Raw genomic sequence first — 20,573 nt, 5'->3', positions numbered from 1 at the left:
GCCAAGAAGTGCTCAGTCACGGAGAACTAACCTTTGGTGGTTACTGTCCTAGAGTCCCCCTTTACTCCCTTGGGTCCAGGAACGCCAGTGAGGCCTGGGGCTCCCTGGGGACAGAAACACATGGATGTCTCTTCCTTCTTCTGACTGTTAAAGGATCTTAAGTTATACAGTTTGTGGGCAATCGCGTGCTTGAAAGAACTCTCCGCAATGCCAGAAACGCCACATCTGGGCTTTGGGGAGGTAGTCACTAGCCACAGTGCCCCTCCCAATGGCTAGCTTGATTCTGTGGATAGTAGAACTGTGAAACTGACTTTTTAATAATTAAAATTAACAAAAAGAGCTCTAGGTGGTTAGAGAGTGAAAACCTAGAATTTCCGCACTCAGACAACAATGCCTCAGCCAGCATCCTCGGCATGCATGGACAGGAGCTGGGGACAGCTGGGATGTGACTGGAACTCAAAAAGGACCCAAGGAATCTTAGACTCCGTCACTTTGAGTGCTGACCTAGAATACAAGGTGGCTTAACTCGTAACTACAATCTCCAGAATCCAAACAGGTAATAAACCTCCAGGACAAAGGATAGGTATGATCATTTATGAGGCATCTTAAGTATGGTTAAGAGCACTTGGTGTTCTTGCAGAGAACTCAGGTTCAATTCCCAGCCCCCACACGGCCGCTCACAACCATCTGTAACTACAGTTCTAGGGGGATCTGATGCCCTCTCCTGGCCTCTGTGGGCACTGCATGTATGTGGTACAAGCTCATTGTCTGTCTGTCTTTCTGCACGTGGACACACAGGCAAAGCACCCACACACCTAAAATAAAAATAAATACATCTGTAAAAGAAGACATGAACATTTGCTGTCTAGATGTGATCAACCAAGAACAATAGCTGCTTTTGCAAAGTGAGGCCGACAGCGTGGAGGGAAGGCGTGCTTCATGGAGCAGGTTACTGACGGACCCTCAAATTGTAGGCTGTGAAGTCAACTGCAGCTCCACAGGGTAGAACCCGTCTGGGACTGGACTTCTGTGTGTGAGGCATTACTTGGTGGTGTATCATGGTGAAGTATTTGCACGAGTTTGGGACTCCTGAGTGTTGGTTTAATTAAGTGGAATGGTCTGCGCACCTGTGGACCACCTTGTGCTAGGGAATACTGCGGGAACTTCATTTGTTGAGTTAGTTCTTGACAGAGAGGGGAACACTTCTGGTGTTCAGTACAGCCGCTCACACACAGATGGTGCCTGTGGGTGATTACTGACTGACTCTAGTGCTTCAAGCACTCTGCCAGGCTATAAGGCACAAATACTGAAAACTAAGCAGTCAACCAGTGTACTGACCAACTAGTTCTCCATCCATCTATCCATCTATCCATCCACCCGTCCATCTGTCATCCATCCATCTGTCCATCTTTCCATCCATCCGTCATCTATCCATTCACCCATCTGTCCATCCATCCATCCATCCATTATTATAAATAGCCAACCAACCTATCTTACCCAACTAGTCAAGTGTACAACCACTCATCCCTACTTAAATAACCAATTATCTACCACTTTTCTCCTTCTCTCATCCATCCATCCATCCATCCATCCATCCATCCATCCATCCATCCACACATCCAACCATCCATCCATCCATCCATCCATCCATCCATCCATCCATCCATCCACACATCCATCCATCCATTCACACATCCATTCACACATCCATCCATCCATCCATCCATTCACACATCCATCCATCCATCCATCCATCCATCCATCCATCCATCCATCCATTCATCCATCCAACCAGCCACCCAGTCACAGTCTCACACACACACACACACCATCCTAGAGGTTACACAGGCTTGCACACACAGACATATAATTAAATTCAGGACAACAAACACAGCCAGAGGCTGTTGGAGAAAAGCCCGCCGGTGTGTGTGCACAGGGGCGAAGCAGACAAACTTGGGTTATTTATAGGTTTTAGGGGTACCATATGAGATCCATTTGGCTTCTAGGAATGAGTCAGCTGAAGAGCTGACTTGGTTTTCCAGGATGGGGCATATGGTTTTTACTTCATGCTCTTTTCTGAACAGGTTAACAATGCTTAGACTTGGGGGGGGGGCATTATCTTTGAAACATTTTGTGTGTGTGTGTGTGTGTGTGTGTGTGTGTGTGTGTGTGTGTGTGTTTGACAGGGTCTTCCTTATGTAGCCTAGGCTAGCCTTAAATCTGTGATCAGGCTGGCATGGTCTTTCACACTAAGATGAAACAGTCTCTATTCTTGTGTGGCTCTCTTGTGCAGGGTTGGATTGTTGGAATTGTCTTTGGTCAGGTGCCTCAAGAATTTTTTTCTCTAGTGCTCAAAAGATAAACGATAGGCCATTCAGCTGTTGTGCTCCACGCCCGGCATCCCAGAATGTGGGAGGCTGAAATGGGAAGACTGCCAGGGATGGAAGGGCAGCTTGGGAGACATGGCTGTGCATATGTGTATGTGCATAAACAACCACACGGTAGTGTGGCCCGTGCGCCACCCTTGCAGGACGGCATTCCACAGGGTGGCTATGCAAATGCCCTGTTTCTGCACACGCACGCAATCTCACACACACACACACACACACACACACGCACACACACAATGCCATTCCACACACCGTGTATACACTTGAGAAGACACGGGGCTGCAGTTCCCTCCTGCAACCTGGAAGCTGCATCTCTAGGTCTGTGATAACCTCATGTCTAACTTCTAACAGATGACAGTTTCAAAAAGCACACGACCTTTGAAAAACCCCACACACTGGTGTGTGAGTGAAGAGTCCGGCCAGCCTCAGGCACCTGTCAGCTGCGAGGTACCAGTGGCCAGCAGGGGCTGCTGTTTTCTCACCTTGAATCCTGGGAACCCGGGGATACCATGCACGCCCGGGTCCCCTTGGTCCCCTTTCTTCCCCAGCTCCCCATTGACACCGGGAAAACCCTTGGGTCCTGGCAATCCTGGAAGACCCCCGATGAACTGGCCGCATTGGCAGTCTCCGGCTTCACCTGCAGCGAATGGGGGAGGGATGTGTATGTTAACCAGGGCTGGGGGTTGCAGGGGGAGAAGACAGGTGAGGAAAGCTGGTGGTCATGCAGGTTAGGTGCTGAGCGCTGGGATTAAAGGCGTGCACCACCATGCCTGGCTTCAGACCGTCTCTCATAGTGTGTACATATATGTGAGGTGTCTTGGGTGGAGACCCTCATCAGAGTGTAAGGTGTTTCATATGACCTGTACACAGCCCAAAGTTAACTTTGTCATGTAGTTTTGGTGCAGCTGTTTTGACCGTAACCCAGTATATGACGCCTGCTGTGGGATTTCCCACTGGCTGTGTGTGTCATGTTGGTTTTCAGAAAGTTTCAGATTTGGGAGCATTTCCAATTTCAGATCAGAATGCCCGTTCTTCACCCTCAAAGAAATGAATGAAGTGTGGGGGCAGGGTCAGCCTGCAAGGTAAGGTGACATGGGGGCTAGATGGTGGCCATCACCCACCCTGGCATTCCTTACCTTTCCATCCTTTCTGCCCTCGGGCCCCTGGGAAACCTGAAGGTCCTGGGTAACCCACTCTTCCTTCTGATCCTTTCAGGCCAAACAAGAAGCCTAGGAGAAAGTGCACAGGACAAGAACATCCGTGAGAGACAGCATCAGGACCAGCACAGGCTCTCAGGACACAATTATTCATGAGAGACAGCATCAGGTCCATCACAAGCTCTCAGGACATGAACATCCATGAGAGACAGCATCAGGTCCATCACAGGCTCTCAGGACATGAACATCCGTGAGATACAGCATCAGGTCCAGCACAGGCTCTCAGGACATGAACATCCGTGAGATACAGCATCAGGTCCAGCACAGGCTCTCAGCCAAGTCTACCCCAGTTTCCTGGATCTTTGGTCCCACACCAACACCTCCAAAGACAGACACTTGGACAGTCATGTGACCACACCCCTCAGGGCGGGACAGGAACTACAGCCTGCAAATTTAGCTTTTCCATCAGTATGTCAAGACCGGTGTCTTTCCTTCTGAGAAACACTCAGTCCAAACAGAGATTTGGGCTTTTCAGCCACATAACTGGAATTTCAAGATGGCCACACATTTCTATTCTCCCTTAGAGACCCCCCCACCCCACAACCACAAGAAAAAAAAACCCCACAAGAGTTAAGATAAACCTGTCTCTCCACTCTGCCCTCTTTTGGAGCAGATGTACCCTGTGCTCAGACCTTCCCACCTGTTCTTTCAGTTCTCCATGCATGAACGCACAGGTAGGTGTGTAAATGTGTTCATGGTAACTAATGGGAATCCTCCTGACAAACTGGTAATAGGTACTGTTGACCTCACTGAATGATCTTGACCCCGACCTTCCTCTCCTAGGCCCCTTTCCTCACCAAAGGTTGTAGTAATCACTGCAGTGCCCCAGTGACTGCACAGATGTATATCAGGTGACCAGAGGAGACTAAGGCTACACATCCTGCGAGGCCTTTGGGAAGGCTGCCACCTGGTGGTGGATACCAGGCTGCATTTCAGGCCAGCGTGGCTGGGAGGGGTAGCTGAGCATGGACTCCTCTGCTCCTCACGGACTTACTCGGTGTAGCCTAGGCTGGCCTTGAACTTACAGTGACCCTGCCGTCTCAGCCTCCCAAGTGCCAGGATTACGGGTGCGAGCCAGCAAGCCTCGCCCTGTTAGATCCAGCAGTGCGCATAGCTCCCACAAACACCTCTAAATAAGCTAGATGCTTGTGGCTGTACAGGAAGTGGAAAGGATGTGAAAGCAGCCACTTCAAAGGCTCATGGACAAGGGCAGTGGGATGGTGTGTGAGAGCTCCTAGGGAAGCGGCGGCTTGTGAGCGGCGGCGAGTGAGCACTGTTCTGTGTAATCTGATCTGGCCGCGCATCTAACACAGCCTCACTCACTCATCCATTCATTCATCCACCATGAGCTGGCGCCTGAGCTATGCCAGGCTGCGAGCCAGGAGCTGCCTTGAGCTGAGAGCTGAGATGCAGGGACACAGCTAACGCAATCAGGAAACAAACGTGAATTTTCAGATTATAGCCAGCACTGTGAGAGGGCATCAGGGAGCAGCTGATTTAGAATCCCTGGTGCCCAGAGGCGGCTTTCTGAGGAAGTGATATGAACTACAGCTGAGAGAAAGAGCTGGCCAGGCAGGGAGCTGGAGGAGTATCCACAAATGGATAGAATGACCAAATGGCTCCTTAACAGTAGGCTGCCATGACCAGAGGATGAGTAAGGTACACGCAGGAGTGTTGGCATGGAGGAGAGGAGAGGAGGGGACCCTCTTGGCCTTTTATTTCTAAGGGCAAAGGGGGTCACAAAAGAGTTCAAATGAGAGAGGCTGTCCCACACACTGTGGGTCCAGTGACTCCTGGGCCCTAGCTCAAGCTCAGAGGCTACGGAGGAGCAAGGACACCTGGGAGCATGCTGGCCAGGAAGGGGAGTGGGAGGGTGGCGATCTGCAGCTCCACTCTGGGCATTCTGAGGTTGGGGGATCCTGAGACCCCGTGCTGGCTGTTTCCAGTCAGAAGTTTCAGGTGTGTAGCTCAGAGCATGGGGGAGGAGTGGCCGTGTTTGCACTGCGCTACGTTCCCACTGGAGAGTTTACCGAGGTACAATGACGACAGAAGGAACCAGAGAGGATTTCAGGGGCTCCATCAGCTACGAGAGATTGGGGGGGAGCATTGCGAGAGAGAGAACTGCAATGAAAAGCCACCGATAAGTCCAACAAAGTGTCCAGAGAGGTGAGAACAGTGGACAGGCCTCAGGGGAGGGAGAGAAGCCTGTGTGGTCCGCCTAGGAGCTGCTCAGGTCTGGACTGGGCTCTAACCTAAAGCTTCCAACCCTCTTGACAGGTGAGGAGAGAAGCGGATCGTAAGTAGAGGGATTCACCACCTGGACTTTAGGAACATTGCCATTTAAAACTAGAGACCTGCCATCGAGGACAAAGAGAGACGTCCTTCTTGGGAGGGAGTAAGGCCTTCATCAAGGCACAGAAGTGCCATCTGTCTTCCCCCTGGGATGTTTTCCTCTACTGAATTCATTCATAATTTTGAACAAGTTCTTTGGGACGTGGGAGATCTCAACAGGACTTCCACGAAGAAGCCACTAGCTGATTCGGTCAGCTGAATTCGAAATGGCACCAGCAGAGCCTTTCACCCCACGTGACGGCTGGCATCAAGGTTTGCTCTTATTCTGGTGTGAATGACTGAGCATTCCGGTTTCCTGCAGCCGCAGCACATGAAACAGGATTAAACGCGGTTCCTGAGAAAAGACTCCAAAAATTTCAGTTCTGAGAAAGGCTGAATTCCGTGGGACTCCTGGTTCCCAGTACTAAGTTATAAGATGGATACTAAGTTGTGAGCCATACTTCTAAAAGCCAAAAAATCGGCTACTTTTCACAGAAGAGGTTGTTAGAAAAGCAGGTGGTAACAATGTGTCTCCCAGAAGAAACAAGAAGAGCTAAGGCCGGATGCTTTTAGTTGATACTTTCCTACACCGGTCCACCTTCTGTATACATCTTCTCATCAGCTGATGATTCACGTCAGATCGCTGACGGCATCTGTTCACTTACGTTAGTTTATCTGTCAGTGAAGCTGTGAACAGCTTAGTGAGCAAAATTCACACATGAAGATGTTCTGTGCTCCTGACAGGATGGAGTGACAGGGACAGTGTCCTCACACATGGCATGCTTTTATGCTTTTGACACATGTAAGGAAAACCCTTCAGATGCTGCACACAGGAAAGACAGACTCATAGAAATTCATATGTCATCAATAAATATTTTCCCATCAACATTAATAAATAAAACTCATACCATAAATAGTACTTTCAGCATAACAGGAAACATTAAAAAATAGCTTCGCTCAGCTGCATAATCCAGGGAAATAACACTTCAAACTTTTCAAACGAATGTGCTGTCTTCCAGATGAAAGAAAGCTGGGAAAGCGGAGTCATAGCAAGTTAAGATGTCACTGAAGACTATGAAGGAGAAGTGACTGGCTTTCCATGTATTTATTTTGTATAAGTATTTCTTTCTATGGAAGAAATACTGCCAACAATTTTCCTTCTGGAGATGGTGTAGAAGAATTTTCCCAAGTCAATTAAAACAGCCTCTGAATTTGAAGTTTAACTAAAACCTAACACTGTCCATTAGCAAGTAGGATGCCTTGTCCCCTGAAGGGAGGACTCAGGAGATGCCCTGTCCCCTGAAGGGAGGACTCAGGAGATGCCCCGGCTCCCTGAAGGGAGGACTCAGGAGATACCCTGCCCCATGAAGGGAGAACTCAGGAGATGCCCTGGCCCTGAAGGGAGGACTTCGGAGATGCCCTGGCTGAGGAGGATGGCTTCTGTGGATGTCCAGCTCAAAACTATGGCACACGTACAACTCCTCAGTAGATAGAGTGTTCTTGATGTAAGGACAGCACAGACCATCACAACCTGAAAACACTACCTTAGCAGACTCGGGGACCATCTCAGCTGCTATGAGATAGATCACCCTGGCTGACTCAGAGACCGGCTCTGCTGCTGTGGGGCGGCAGGCTGGCCAAACTTGCATCCTCTATGCCACTGTTCCTTTTTTGCAGTTATCTTTTCTTGTCATCAACCTTTATCTCCTGTGACCTTGACTTTGCAGTGACAGAGCAGCTGATGTTATCACACCCTGAACTAGACGAGAGGAGCTGTGAGTTAAGGCAGGAGATGCCTGCAGAGTCCTGGGTACAGTGATTTCAGCTCAGAGCTCCTTCCAGACACAGCATCTTAGATGTCCTACCCAAGTCCCTGCAGCCACAGTCCACTGTGTAAGAGCTGTGGTTCCGGCGTGGACCCTGGGAGTGCCCACCACATCCTCATCCACTGGCCTACTGAATCAACTCAGAGCCATTTGACAGAAAATCCCGGATGACACTCAGCTTGGTTAGGCTCTAGGTGAACACCAGCCACTTACCATCTGGTCCAGGTGGGCCTGGAGGCCCAGTGGCTCCTTGGAAACCTGGTTTTCCATCAGCTCCTGGTGGGCCTGGATAGCGTGCTGGGTGGCCGGGTTCTCCCGAGAAGCCCTTGGGTCCCATCTCCCCTGGAAGGCCTCTTTTTGTATCTGAAACCCAAGAGCATTCACAGTAGGTGAGTGTTCTGATACTCAAAGCTTGTGTCAGCTTCATGTCACAGGGGACCACCATCAGGGACAAGTGTCACGGACTAGCGAACACAGAAGTGATGGCCTTGGTACGTCTCTTCACAGCTTGTCTACTTTTACAACTTGTACAATGGCCTGGGACTATCACCATTTAGACCACACCCCGCTTCTTCCATCCAGGGATGAGATCACACCAATCACCCATCAGTGTCACAACCTAACCTAGCTGGTGGTTACAGCTGCATGTGCCTTCATCTCATGAGTAGCTGAGGCTACTCCAAGTGAAGGAAGGATGGAGCCACAGGAAAGCCACGTGGCCAGCAAAGCCTACTGGTCCATGTCCACACCTGAGACCAGGTACCTTCTGATGCTACAAAACTCCATTACCTTCATCTCCAACAGACGGGCCTGGGGGCCCCATCGGGCCAGGGTCTCCCGGCTCGCCTCGGCTTCCTGGCTCCCCATGAGCACCTGGGAATCCTGGGTCACCTCTGACACCTGCAACCAAGACAGGTCCCTTGCGGTGAGAATCACTGTGTAGGAACAAGCCCCCACCACAGCAACGAGGCTGTCATTTATAGGCACTGCAGGCATCCATTTCCCAGTGGGTACACGATGCACAGAGGGAGGCAGGGAGTGTTCAGATGCTGCAGATACAGAGGGCCCTAACTCACAGCCTCGTTGGGTAAGATCCTGATGAATATAAGACAACGCAGAGGCACAGAGGATGCCAAAAAGACACACAGAAGTTTCGGGGAAGAGCAAACTGACTTGAGAGGACTCAGTGGAATTCTAGGTGTTAAAGGCTAGAACCTGTGCGTCTCCTAGAAATGCAGAAATGCCCTCACTTACAGATGGGATCACATCTGGAAGATAGCGAGTGTTGTCAGGCAGAGCCAAAGTGACTGTTTCTAATGGCACCTTTGAGCCACCAGGGAAGCTGGGCTGTCTCTAAAGGTTGTGTTCTGAACGCCTTCATTTTGTTTCACTTAGAAATCTGTCTGGAGAGTTTATGACTTTGTTCCTGGCAGAAGAGGGTCCATGTGAGGCCACATCATGCACTGAAGCTTTTGTACCAACCTTTTGCCAGGGCTGGATGGGGTGAGTAGGCAGGGGGTCCTGGGGGGCCTTGTTCCCCACGTTCTCCCTAGGGGAAAGAAGACACTATGAGTCTAGCCTTCTGGAGTTCTCTTCATTTACATATTGCCCAGGAGTGGGCAGAATGTGGAATTGGTTTAACAGGGCAGGTTTTCTTACTATCCAACCTGGACTGCTCCCATGGCAACATCTCTACCATGTGACAGTGGGGAGTCCCTGCATCCCGGCCACCAGACAGACAGACATAAAAGGGAACAGTGCAGCATGTGAGGATCTCCTTGAGAAGCCCTTGCCAGGGTTAGGGATGCTGGAAGTGGCTGGGAAACTGTGCAATGGTTTTTAGGCTCAGACCTTCACAGTGTTGACGTCTGAACCATCTGGTGACGGGAGAGGGGGGCACAGCATGGAGATGCAGGGACACCCAACACCATCTGCTCTGGAGAGCGCCTCATGTAAACTCCAGATACACCCCCACACTTCCCTGCTCTCCCCAGACACATCCTCTAGCAGAAAGTGCTGGGTCCCCTCACAGCCACCCTGGATTACCTCACCTGGTCTTCCTTCCTCGCCCTCATGGTTAACTACACAAGTTCCATTCTCCATCAGGAACTAGAGGTACCCTTACCCCGCCCCCCATCTTTTTGCTAAAAGCCAGCCTCTTGCTGCCCTTTGGATGGGGGCAGCATCACACAGCACCCACATTCTGGGGGATCACATTAAAAACCACTGCTCATGTCCTCTGCTCATGCGGTTTAGGTGAGGAGCAGGGTATCATCAGAAAGAGAGACACGAGTCACCTTGGGTCCTCGGGGTCCACTGGGGCCTTGGAAACCATCTAGGCCTCTGCTTCCCTGCAAGAAAGATATGGGCTTGTTATCTCCACCTCCAGAAATCAACCCCATGCCACTTCCACCAGCACAGCACAGCCCAGGCAGCCACCAAGCATCCCCTTAGTACCCCTCCCACCCCGTGCACCATCAACCCTCTCACGTCAGATACACGGATGTCTCTAAAGCTGCTTTGCTTGACCCAGGAGCCAGAGCCCAAATGTGGCTTTTGTCTGCAGTGTCTGTCAATTCTCTGTTAGTTCCTAATGTTTTCCTTTTTTTCCAGATTTACTTTATGTGTATGAGTACTACATGCATGCATCTGTGCCATGTGAGTGGCTGTGGCCTGTGGGAGTCAGAAGAGGGAGTCAGATCCTGGGCTAGGGTTACAGATGGTTGTGAGTGACCAAGCGGGCGCTGGGAACAGAACCCAGGTCCTCTGCAAGAGCAGCAAGTGCTCTCAACCATGGAGGCATCTTCCAGGGCCCTCCCATGGTACGTTTTCTTCGTTTTTCCCCCCTTGGTTGTTGGTGTTGAGAATACTGGACGGCTTGTGCTTCTGTCCCAGTGGCACTGTGTAATATGGTCCCCCATTCCCTCCATTCCCCACCCAGCATCCAAGTGAGCAGAGGACTGTGGAGGACTTGTCCCCATCTGCAGGGGCAGCCATGCTTCCTCAGGCCTCACTCTAGGGACCAGAGAGCTAGCTGCCCTGCTAGCAATTTCTTAACTGATCAGTGGGGTCACACCTGATCAGTGGGGTCCCACCTGATCAGTGGGGTCCCTGATCTGTGGGGTCACACCTGATCAGTGGGGTCACACTCGGTCAGTGGGATCACATTTGATCTTTGGGGTCACACCTGATCAGTGGGGTCACACCCAATCCATTAGTTAAACTCTTCCTCCATGATGAGTTTTTAAAAATTCCTGTTGCCACCGAACAGAAACCCCAGAGCCTCTTGATTCGGAATTTCTCTTTTCATTAAAAAATCCTTAACACTAATTTGGTTTCCAGTTTTCTCAAGTGCCTATCAACAAGGAAGCTGGACTGGTATGTAAAGCTTTCTGAGAAGCTAGTCCCTCTCACAAAAGACCACATATGGCAAAGCCCCCAAGCCACATCAGGCTGAAGTAAACATGGTCCTGTCTAGTTACTTTAACAGCCCACATGCTGTTTGATGGACTAAGATTGTGTGAATTTTTTTTTCTTTCCCTTTTTTCTTTTACAGGGCTGTGGCTGACTCTGGGCCTCTCACACTAGGTGGAGCTGAACATTCAAGAGTGGTTGATTTTATGTTGTTTGAGAGAGAGACCCTGAGCCCTCAAGGAGACTCATTAGCAGAGGTCCTCAGAAGCTGGCAGAAGTGTACTGTCAGGAAGCATTTACAGTGAGGCTTCCAGAGAATGTCTCCTCAAATGCTGAAGAGAAGGCTGCTGTCTTATGGGTATGTGTTCCCATGTCTTTCTGGATTCTAGGTTTGTCCTCAGCCCCATGGCACGAAGAACAGGACCTAGTGCAATCTAACTTAGGGGCCTTGGGGGAAAGAGTTCTCCTGGGCTCAGTCTGAGAGGGCTGTGGGACAGGAAGGCACAGCATCATGATGCCACTGGATGCCCAGCCTGTGGTGCCTGTTTATAACTTCTCCCACGTAGCTGGAAAATCACACCTGGGCAGATGTGACTTGTGGGGTCTGAGGAGTTCTGTTGCAATCCAGTGGCCCTGTCCACACAGGGATGGCCTTTTCCTATGTGGTGCACCCACATTGCACTGTGGTCAGTGCATGGTCCTAGGAGACTAGGTCTCCATGAGCATGCTCTACAGTTGCTCCAGGGTGGAAGAAGACCTTGCTGTCATTAAACAGGTTTACCCAAGTGAGGGAAATGATCACATTTCAGAAAATGTAATACAACCAAATGTACAAACTGTTCACTTTGCTAGGCATCCATGTCCATGTGTCCTTGTGTCCGTGTGTCTGTGCACACAGGCATGTGCAGAAGGTTCTTTGTTCTCACAGGGAGGCAGGGGCTTCCCTAAGGTACATGGCTTTCTCTGCTTCCTCCTTCTCTGGCACGCTGCTTTAATGGGTCACCGTTCACAGTGGCTCCTTGGAGCTGCCTTGGGTTCTGGCTCCTAGGGCCAAAGCTTCGGCACATCTGGAAAGCTCATGTGGAGGCAGCAGCTGGGCCAGTTGGATAATGTGGTTTGTACTAACACGCAGTATGATGAGTCATTTGTGTATGTCTGCCTATTTCCCTATTTTTTCAGTTGGGTAAACTATTTCTTCCTCTGACCCATTTAAGCACAGATGTCCGTTTCTTCCCAAGCTACAGAGAGAAAGCTGGATGGCCATCCCGATCACATTGGTGCTTGAGCAGCAGCAACCAGAGGACCCAGGGCCTAGGGCTTGCCGGGCCATTGTCTAGGGGTCCAGTCTTCATGGACCTGTAGGTCCAGGGGCAGCTGTGCGGAACCACAGTTTTAGACATGATAGCTCCTTTGCGTTCCCTGAAGAGTGACAACATGTCGCCCGCCCACCTCAGCGATGCACTGACTGATTCAGCTGGGTTTTGGGTATAGTGTCTGCCTCAGTTGCCTCTACAGTATCTGCATCCTTAAGCTAGTGGCATTCTGGCCTTGGTTGGGAAGCAGAGGGGACAGTCATTGCCTCTAGTGTGTTACCTCTGGGGACAATCTTAGCAAGGACTAATGTGACAGGGAGTTGGGTGTAGTTAGGGTGAGGCCACCAGTCTGTGTTTAGGGTCAGCAATGAGAATAAATAAGAATAGCCATGACCTTGGTCTCCATAGTGTACCATCAGTGCCAGAGCTTGGCCTATAGCTGGAGCCATGGAGGTCAGCCATGACACCTGTCGGCACGACTACCTGCTGTCCCAGACCAGCCATACAGCTCTTCTGTCTTAGTTCAGACTCTGGGCTCCATAGTGTCATGTGGATACCTGCTGTGGCAATGTGAGCAGGATTCATGGGGAGCTGGCATTCTGAGGCTGCTCTCTGTGCACCTGACAGGACAGAGGGGTGGAGACACCAGCCATGGGACCCTGCGTGTGCACTCTGGTGCAGACTGCAAGCTGACTGGAGGCATGGCTGTATCCTGGGGCAAGTAAATGTGGTGTCCGTGTGTACCCCACGGCTTCCTAGCATGTGTGGGTACATATGTGCCAAAGTGGGGTGACCCCTACATGGGGGAAACATGGAACAGCATGGCACAAATGTGCTTTATTTTATTTCTTTGTTGCAAAGTTACAAGCATGCTAGGTTACATGACCCTGGAGGCTGCCATAGATAAAGCCAGACCCCAGGACTGTGGGTGACAGGATGGTGCTGGGCTCTGTACTCGGTGGCCTGAATTGTGTGCGTACAATGAATGTTGTGAGTAAATAAACCATTAATTAGATAAAAACATTTCTATGTGTACTTTCTGCTCCAGCTAGTGTTTAGTTGATGCTAAATCTTGTCTGGACCTATAATAAATTTCTCACACACATTTTCTTTTCTTTTAAAAAGTAAAAAAAACAAAACAAAACAACCCCCCCCCCAAAAAAAAAAACCTGTGCCACACACAGGAGAAAAACCAGGTTATCATTAAATATAAGCAAATATCACAGTATGTGTAGATCTCTAAGGAACAGAGGGGGACTCAGTCACTCAGATGGCAACCTATGCGTGACAATGATACAGAGGGGTGTGATGCCCGGGGCTGGAGACCCAGTGACAGAGACCTGGGACTAATGGACTGATGGGCACAGCCCAGACCAACGTCAATGCTCCACTGGGGCTTTGAGAGCTGGCATGATAGCTTGGGAGCCTGTCAGTGCAGGACACATCCCAAGTGAGCTTTGGGGACAAATGCAGTTTTCTAAGATGCCATTTGTAATAGACATGAGGTTCCGGGCCCGGGACACTTCACATTTCGTGTGTCAGACTTACTTTCTGCCCGAAGATTCCTTTTTCTCCGTCAAGGCCAGGAAGACCCTGTGTTGTGGAACAGAAAACACAAGCAATAAACAGTCTAGAAGAGGTGACGAAATTCCCCGGAGGGCTGCGTGGCTGTACCAATGACCGCCGAGCAGCCTTCTGCTTTCAAGGTTTGGAAGCTCAGGTCCAGGTGGCCAAACCCCACCCCAGGGGCTGAGGCGGCTGCTGATGCTCATGGCCCCGAAGGTGACATCTTCCTCTTACAGATGAGCCTCCCCTTGAGGGAGGGACAGTCTTACTGGACTCTGGGTGACCAGAAATGAACCTGCATTCTAGATCCTCTCTGCAGTTTGTTACAAAGATTAGTCTCATACCAGGAGGAACCTCCGGGGCAGGTACAGTAATTTAAAAACTTCAGCATGGGGTGAGCATGGGTTCATGAGTTGTAGCAAATGCACCCGAGGGGATGTCCCTGGTGGTGTATGCCCAGATGGTTGGCTGTGCCCAGGGTGGGGCCAGAGGGCCATGGGAAATCTCTACTTTTTGCTCAGTTTTTCTGTGAACCTAAAAAACTGATCTAAAAAAAGAAAATATGTTTCAAGAGCAAAAAGCCAAGTAGCCAACCAGCCAGAGTTATAAGTTACATGGCTCACCCGCATTCCTGGGAATCCCATGATGCCTTCCTCGCCCTTCAAGGTGGTGCCCTAGGAGAGAGGAACGAGAATGTGAGGGGTGCCTAGAGCTGAGTCCACCAGTGGGACGCTCTGCAGCCTTCCCAGGCCCCTCAGTGACAGGATGCTACAACAGGTAACGTGGGGGTAGAGAGAGCACAGGGCTGTGTGTGGGTCACCTTTATCCAGGATGCCACGTCACCACCACAGGGTGAGGAACAGTGAGGAAGAACTAGAAGGTGAGTCACACTGGATGGGATACACAAGACTGGCCCAGAGTAGAGGCCAGCTTGTCTCCCTCCCAGCCCCTCACTCACACACGGTCATGCTCAGCTTATAGCTTAAGATAATGTTAATTCCTTGCATAGCCTTGGTGCAGTGGGAAGGGGCTTGGACCTGCCTAGGCTCAGTGTGCTGAGCTCTGCTGACTCCCCGTGGGAGACCTTGATTTGGGGGATGTGGGGATGCGGGGTGGCTTGGGAGAGAGAGCTGGGGAGTGGGAGGAGGGAGGAGGGGGGAATCTGTGGGTGGTATGTGGAATGAGTAGAAACTTTCTTAACAAAGAAAAATGGAAAAAAAGGTAATGTTAATTATAATTATATTATATCCAATATTATCATACAAAATATATTATGTATCTTCGATACCTTCCCATGTAGAGAAGTGCATGAGAACCCAAGAGCCCAAGGGCTAAGACCAAGAGCACACCCCACCGTTCAGAGCACACCCCACCGTTCAGAGCACAGAGCACACCCCACCGTGCATTCTCACAGGAGCCCCGAAGGTGGCACAATCACGGAGGGAAAGAGTTTCATCACCGAACTTACTGGTATCCCTGGCTCTCCTCTGCTTCCCTTCTCACCCTGTGAAGAACATACAGAATAAGAAATGCTTGCACCTTGAGACCGGTGCAAGCTTAGGATACGGGTTAAAAAGTACTTGGTAGAACTTTAGGCAATCTTGATGAATTCCTGGCAATCGATAACAACACCAAATGCTGCAGCTTCAAAATCCAAATGCAAAAACGATTATTTTTCTAGAATTTTCACAAGATGAATGAATTCCTATGTGATTTGTGATGTGTCTGGAAGCCTTTCTCTCTTCCACCTGAGCAGTTATCTGCACCAGCAACAGGGCACAGGCACTTCTGAGCATCCAGGGAGATGGATGCTAGCTCCCACGTAGCTGTCCCACAGTGGGAGAACACACCCTAAGGAGACCCCCAAATGACCACACTCAGTCAAATAAGGTCTGCTTAGGAAAAGGCAGTTAGTTGGAACACGCTAACATCTCAAGCCAAGAGGCTTTAAAAGCAGCATAGACTTTCTTCACTATTTTTGGACCGTTTTGGACTGGCAGGTCCTTGGCCCATCTTGGCTGCCCACACTTCAGATCCTGCAGCTCACAATCGCCTCCTGCTGGCTGGCAGGAACCGTGCAGTCCCCCTGAGAGCTGGTGCAAGTCTGATTTTTTTTTCTTTTTTCTTTTTTCTTTTTTTTTTTTTTAAGATTTATTTATTTATTATATATACAGCATGTATGACTGCAGGCCAGAAGAGGGCACCAGATCTCATCACAGATGGTTGTGAGCCACCATGTGGTTGCTGGGAATTGAACTCAGGACCTCTGGAAAGAGCAATCAGTGCTCTTATCCTCCGAGCCATCTCTCCAGCCCCGATTTTTTTTTCTTTTCTTCCCAATTTGGCAGTGAGGTCTTTCCTTAGGATGCAACTGTTTGCATAAAATGAAGCAAGTGACATCTGCACCCTCCTTCTCCTAGGTCAACTGGGAATGACCACCCTTTTACCTTGTACAGATCCGGATGATACGTTGTCGTTGTGGGCCCAACAAGCGTGATGTCAGAGGGGATCCCATTGGGTCCTGGCTGTCCTACGTCACCCTGCAGATTGTTCAGAAAAAGTGACAGTTTTGAATCAGAAGAAGGGTATGTAGCTTGGGTGACAACACAGTCCTACCACACACGCTATTTTGTTTTGCATATTACTGAATGCCTGCTTTGGGTCGAAACAAAAATCATTCTAAACCATCATATCACCACATCAAAATCAAAATCATAATCTAAAATGGTGTGAACCAAACTTCCACCAGTAATTGTTTAGAATTGGTGTGTCGAGGTCACAGAGATCACTAATAATTCTACACTGTACCTGCTTCTGTGGGATACAGCCTTTGGTAGATTTCTTTTTTTTTAAAAATTAAGCATTTTTTTTTATTAAGAAATTTTCTACTCACCCTACATACCACCCACAGATCCCACCTCCTCTCTCGATAGATTTCTATACAAGGAAGTTGTCAGGTCTGACTCTGGTGTCACCGCAAGCAAAAGGTGTTGTATACGCTAAAGAGCAAAGGCTAGACCAAATATCTCAAGGAGGCGGTCACTACGTTTCTGTCAGTAGCAGTGATGGCCAGCAAGCCTCACACCTTGTCACATCACACCTTGTCACATCACACCTTGTCACATCACACCTTGTCACATCACACCTTGTCACATCACACCTTGTCACATCACACCTTGTCACACCCTTTCTCCTGAAACTGATGAACACACAAGAACCTGACTGACTTTTCTTCTGCCAGTTCCACACACACACACACACACACACACACACACACACACACACACACGACACCTGAGTTTGAGCTCAGCCATCATGTAACCGGAAGGGCAGCAGAGGAGTGCTGGGTCACCCTCTGAAGAAGGCTTCTGTGTGTGTTCTGAGTGCTAACATGCTCGAAGACTGTTTGAGGCCACAGTACCCATGACGGTCTTGCTGTGTTCATTAGTATCCGATTAAGGCCTTTTGTGGATTGCAGACCTAACTTCATCTCCACGGTCCCCCACGTGACCATTCCCTCCCACTAGTGGACTCTTCCCAGGTCCTTATTCCTTTCATTTTACTTTATTACTGGGGGATATTTCATTGTAGGGGACTTTACATTTTTTTGTGTTTTGATCTTCAATTTTTCCCCCCTGAATATCTTAGGAATTCTGATTTCCACTTATGGAATTCAATGACAGCATGTACATAGAGAGCCAGAGGGACAGATCTGCTCAGTGAGCAGGCAGGCTCACGGGTGAATGAGAATGGGGTTGGCTGGATGGGGTGGGCGCCATGTTCCTCTTCCAGGCTATGGGTCTTGGAAGGATAGCAGTAGGAGGTAACAGAAGTCACATAACCCTTTCATGACTGAAGTCAGCCAGGGGGCCATGTGATTGTTCCCTGTGGTAATTCCAGATTATTCTTCACTTAAGTCCCCCCACCTTTTTGCTTCAAGACAGGGTCTCTCTGTGTAGCCTTGGCTGTCCTGGGACTCACTCTGTAGACCAGGCTGGCCTCAGACTCACAGAGATCCACCTGCCTCTGCCTCCATGTGCTGGGATTAAAGGCGTGTGCCACCACCGCCTGGTTCAGCTGAGTCCTTTTAATCATCTCTGGGTCCCACACCTTAGAAGACACTCTTAGGGGACACTTCCACTTCCCAGTCCTTAAGATAGGTGGAAGTCACGTGTTCCTGTCAGAATCTACGCCAGCCTAGACAGTTCACATTCACATCTCACTGATCCACAATTGTCCCTGGAGTGTGGGCGACCTGACACTCGACACAATCTCTGTGCACACTGTGTGTTTGCAGGGCACCTGGAGAGCACCAGGTCACGCTGGGCAGTGATGGCCACTAGTTCCTGTCATCAGGTCTCTTTACCTTTTCGCCCTTCTCTCCGTAGAAACCAAGTCCTCGGTTGCCCTGGAAACAGAGATGGTGTCTATGAGTTTGCAGGAATCAGGAATGACAGCGAACTGAAGGATTGTTTTAGAAGAAGAGAGACCAAGCCCTCCCTGAACTGTGACCCTTGTACTTTAGGAGCCAGGCGCCTCTGCCTGGTCCTCTGCCTGAGGAGTGAGTGGTGGAGACGGATCCTGTCAGCTCACATGTTAGCACTCGGCCCATCCAAGGGAGGTCAGAGTTCGCCCTCAGGTTCTGGGTCCTCTAATGTAAAGTGCAGCCCAGATGATTGTCCAGATACCGCATCTGGAGATCCAAGTCATCTCATTTTGGTAAAGACCACCCTAACTTCATAGAAACATTCCTTTCTTTCTAGTGATTTTAGGGGACTTAACACCGATTGCATTTCATATTTATGTGCCTGTTTGGATTGTTTTCTGAGGCGAAGTCAGGCCTGCATCTCAGCCAGTGTTTATCTAACGCTCCTCTGAGGAGCAGCTGGTCTGGAGTCAGCCCTCCCCGACGCCTGGGACCAGCGATGCATGCAAGGAGCCACCCCACAAATTCACACGCTTTTCCACACAGAGCTCTTTCCTCTTGGCTCCAAGCAGCTGTGTCTCTTTCCCAGGGTCTCTCTCTTGCTACAGTGAGCAAGAGTCACACAGGACCCCTCCAGTCTCTCTCTGCAGTCTACTGTCTGCCCCCTCCGATGCTTAGATATCTTTTGAAAATAAAAGCAGAACCTTTAATTAAATTCTGCTTCTCTTGCTCCACCACCTGGCTGGGAGCTCATATCAAAGCACAGCATGGCGGCCATGGAGTCCCCACAGCATTCCCTGCTCAGAGCTGCTCCTCAAAGTTGCCAGGAAGTGACTTGGCCCAGGGTGAGGGGGCTGTTTGTATTTGCAGCGGCCAGGGGAGATCTGAGGCCAGAGCCTGGGCTGGGCCACTGCTTCCTTGGCCCTGCAGCCGAGCAGACTTCCGCTGTCCTTGGCTCTAGGCCCTTCCCATCCTGCTCAGGGGCTGTCTGATGGGGGTGAGGGTGGGGGGAGTGGGGGGTATCCAGGAGCCTCCTCGAGTTCCAGCTCCAGCTGGAAACTCTGTTGGAGGGATGGAAGCCTAAGGGGTATGGGGGTGGGTGGCGGGCAAGGTCACCAGGGGTCACAGAAATGGGACTTCATATGGAGCAGGCGTGGGAACATGAAGACCTGCATCTGGATATGGAGCAGTGGATGGCTCTTCCAAGCTTCCTGCTGGACCCCAGTATCTCTGATCAGATACTTTCCTCATCAACATTACGGAGTCTGGACATTTGTCCAGCGTTCCCAGGTCATAACAAACCCCGGCTCTGTTCTCCAAGGTTCTAACAAACCGCATGCCTGACTCAGAGCACTGGACACGTCTCTGGTGCTGACCTGAGGCTCTGAGGGATTCTCACTATAGCCAGGTAGGATGGGGGTCTCCCGCTTCCCTTAAACAAACACAGTGTCCCCCTGCCCACCCTGGAAAATTGCACCTGCAGATAAACAGGAGCTGCCCCTAGGCTGTTCAGCTGCACCTCTTTCATCCCGGCTCGTCAGTGCGATTTGCACACAGCCACAGAGGTGTCATGGAGCCCCAAACAGCATCCTCACATCGGCTTGGGCCAGGTGCTCAGACACTCCACAGGATCTCTTCCTACACAGCAAGTCTTAAACTACACAATGGCTCTCAGCGTAATCTACACCACAAATAGCTGTCAGCCAAGTTGTTTTCTGGTCGAAGAATGCAGGCATTAATCACCAAAGAGCCCTCCCCCGCCTTGTCCCCGCCAACTTACTGGTTGTCCTTTGGGTCCAGGGGGCCCCGGTGGTCCCTGCAGAAATACAAAGACATGCATATTTTTCTTTCCCTCCCAGGACCCAGATGACATCTGCTTGGAGGTCCTGGGAAAAACCATCAACTGTCCACTTCGAACAGTATGGTCAGAGCTTCCCCACATCTGTCTTGGTGGGATGAAAAGCCAGGAGGAAGACGGGGTCAGTGTCCTTGGAATGCGCCGCTGTCTGCCCACAGCTGTTCCTGGTTTGCTTGTGTGTTTTGGGCTGGTGACTTTCACCCGTGTCCTGGATGTGTTTGTTTCTATGCTT

At 50.2% G+C, this 20,573-nt stretch overlaps 1 protein-coding gene across 1 annotated transcript in view; it reads right to left on the bottom strand.

Annotated features, from left to right (window-relative positions):
* The window catches only part of Col4a2 (collagen type IV alpha 2 chain), a 141,478-nt gene that overhangs the window by 26,500 nt on the left and 94,405 nt on the right, over positions 1–20,573 (bottom strand). Inside the window, 13 exon segments of the mRNA XM_059244928.1 lie at positions 32–104; positions 2,873–3,027; positions 3,527–3,619; positions 7,978–8,127; positions 8,554–8,664; positions 9,247–9,313; positions 10,062–10,115; positions 14,040–14,084; positions 14,681–14,731; positions 15,526–15,561; positions 16,505–16,597; positions 18,424–18,465; positions 20,264–20,299. Coding sequence (XP_059100911.1) covers positions 32–104; positions 2,873–3,027; positions 3,527–3,619; positions 7,978–8,127; positions 8,554–8,664; positions 9,247–9,313; positions 10,062–10,115; positions 14,040–14,084; positions 14,681–14,731; positions 15,526–15,561; positions 16,505–16,597; positions 18,424–18,465; positions 20,264–20,299 — 1,006 coding nt within the window.

Source organism: Peromyscus eremicus, chromosome 17, assembly GCF_949786415.1.
Source record: "Peromyscus eremicus chromosome 17, PerEre_H2_v1, whole genome shotgun sequence".
Classification (NCBI taxonomy): Eukaryota; Metazoa; Chordata; class Mammalia; order Rodentia; family Cricetidae; genus Peromyscus; species Peromyscus eremicus.
The sequence above is the reverse complement of the archived record's forward strand: the minus strand, read 5'-3'. Positions and strand labels throughout refer to the sequence as shown.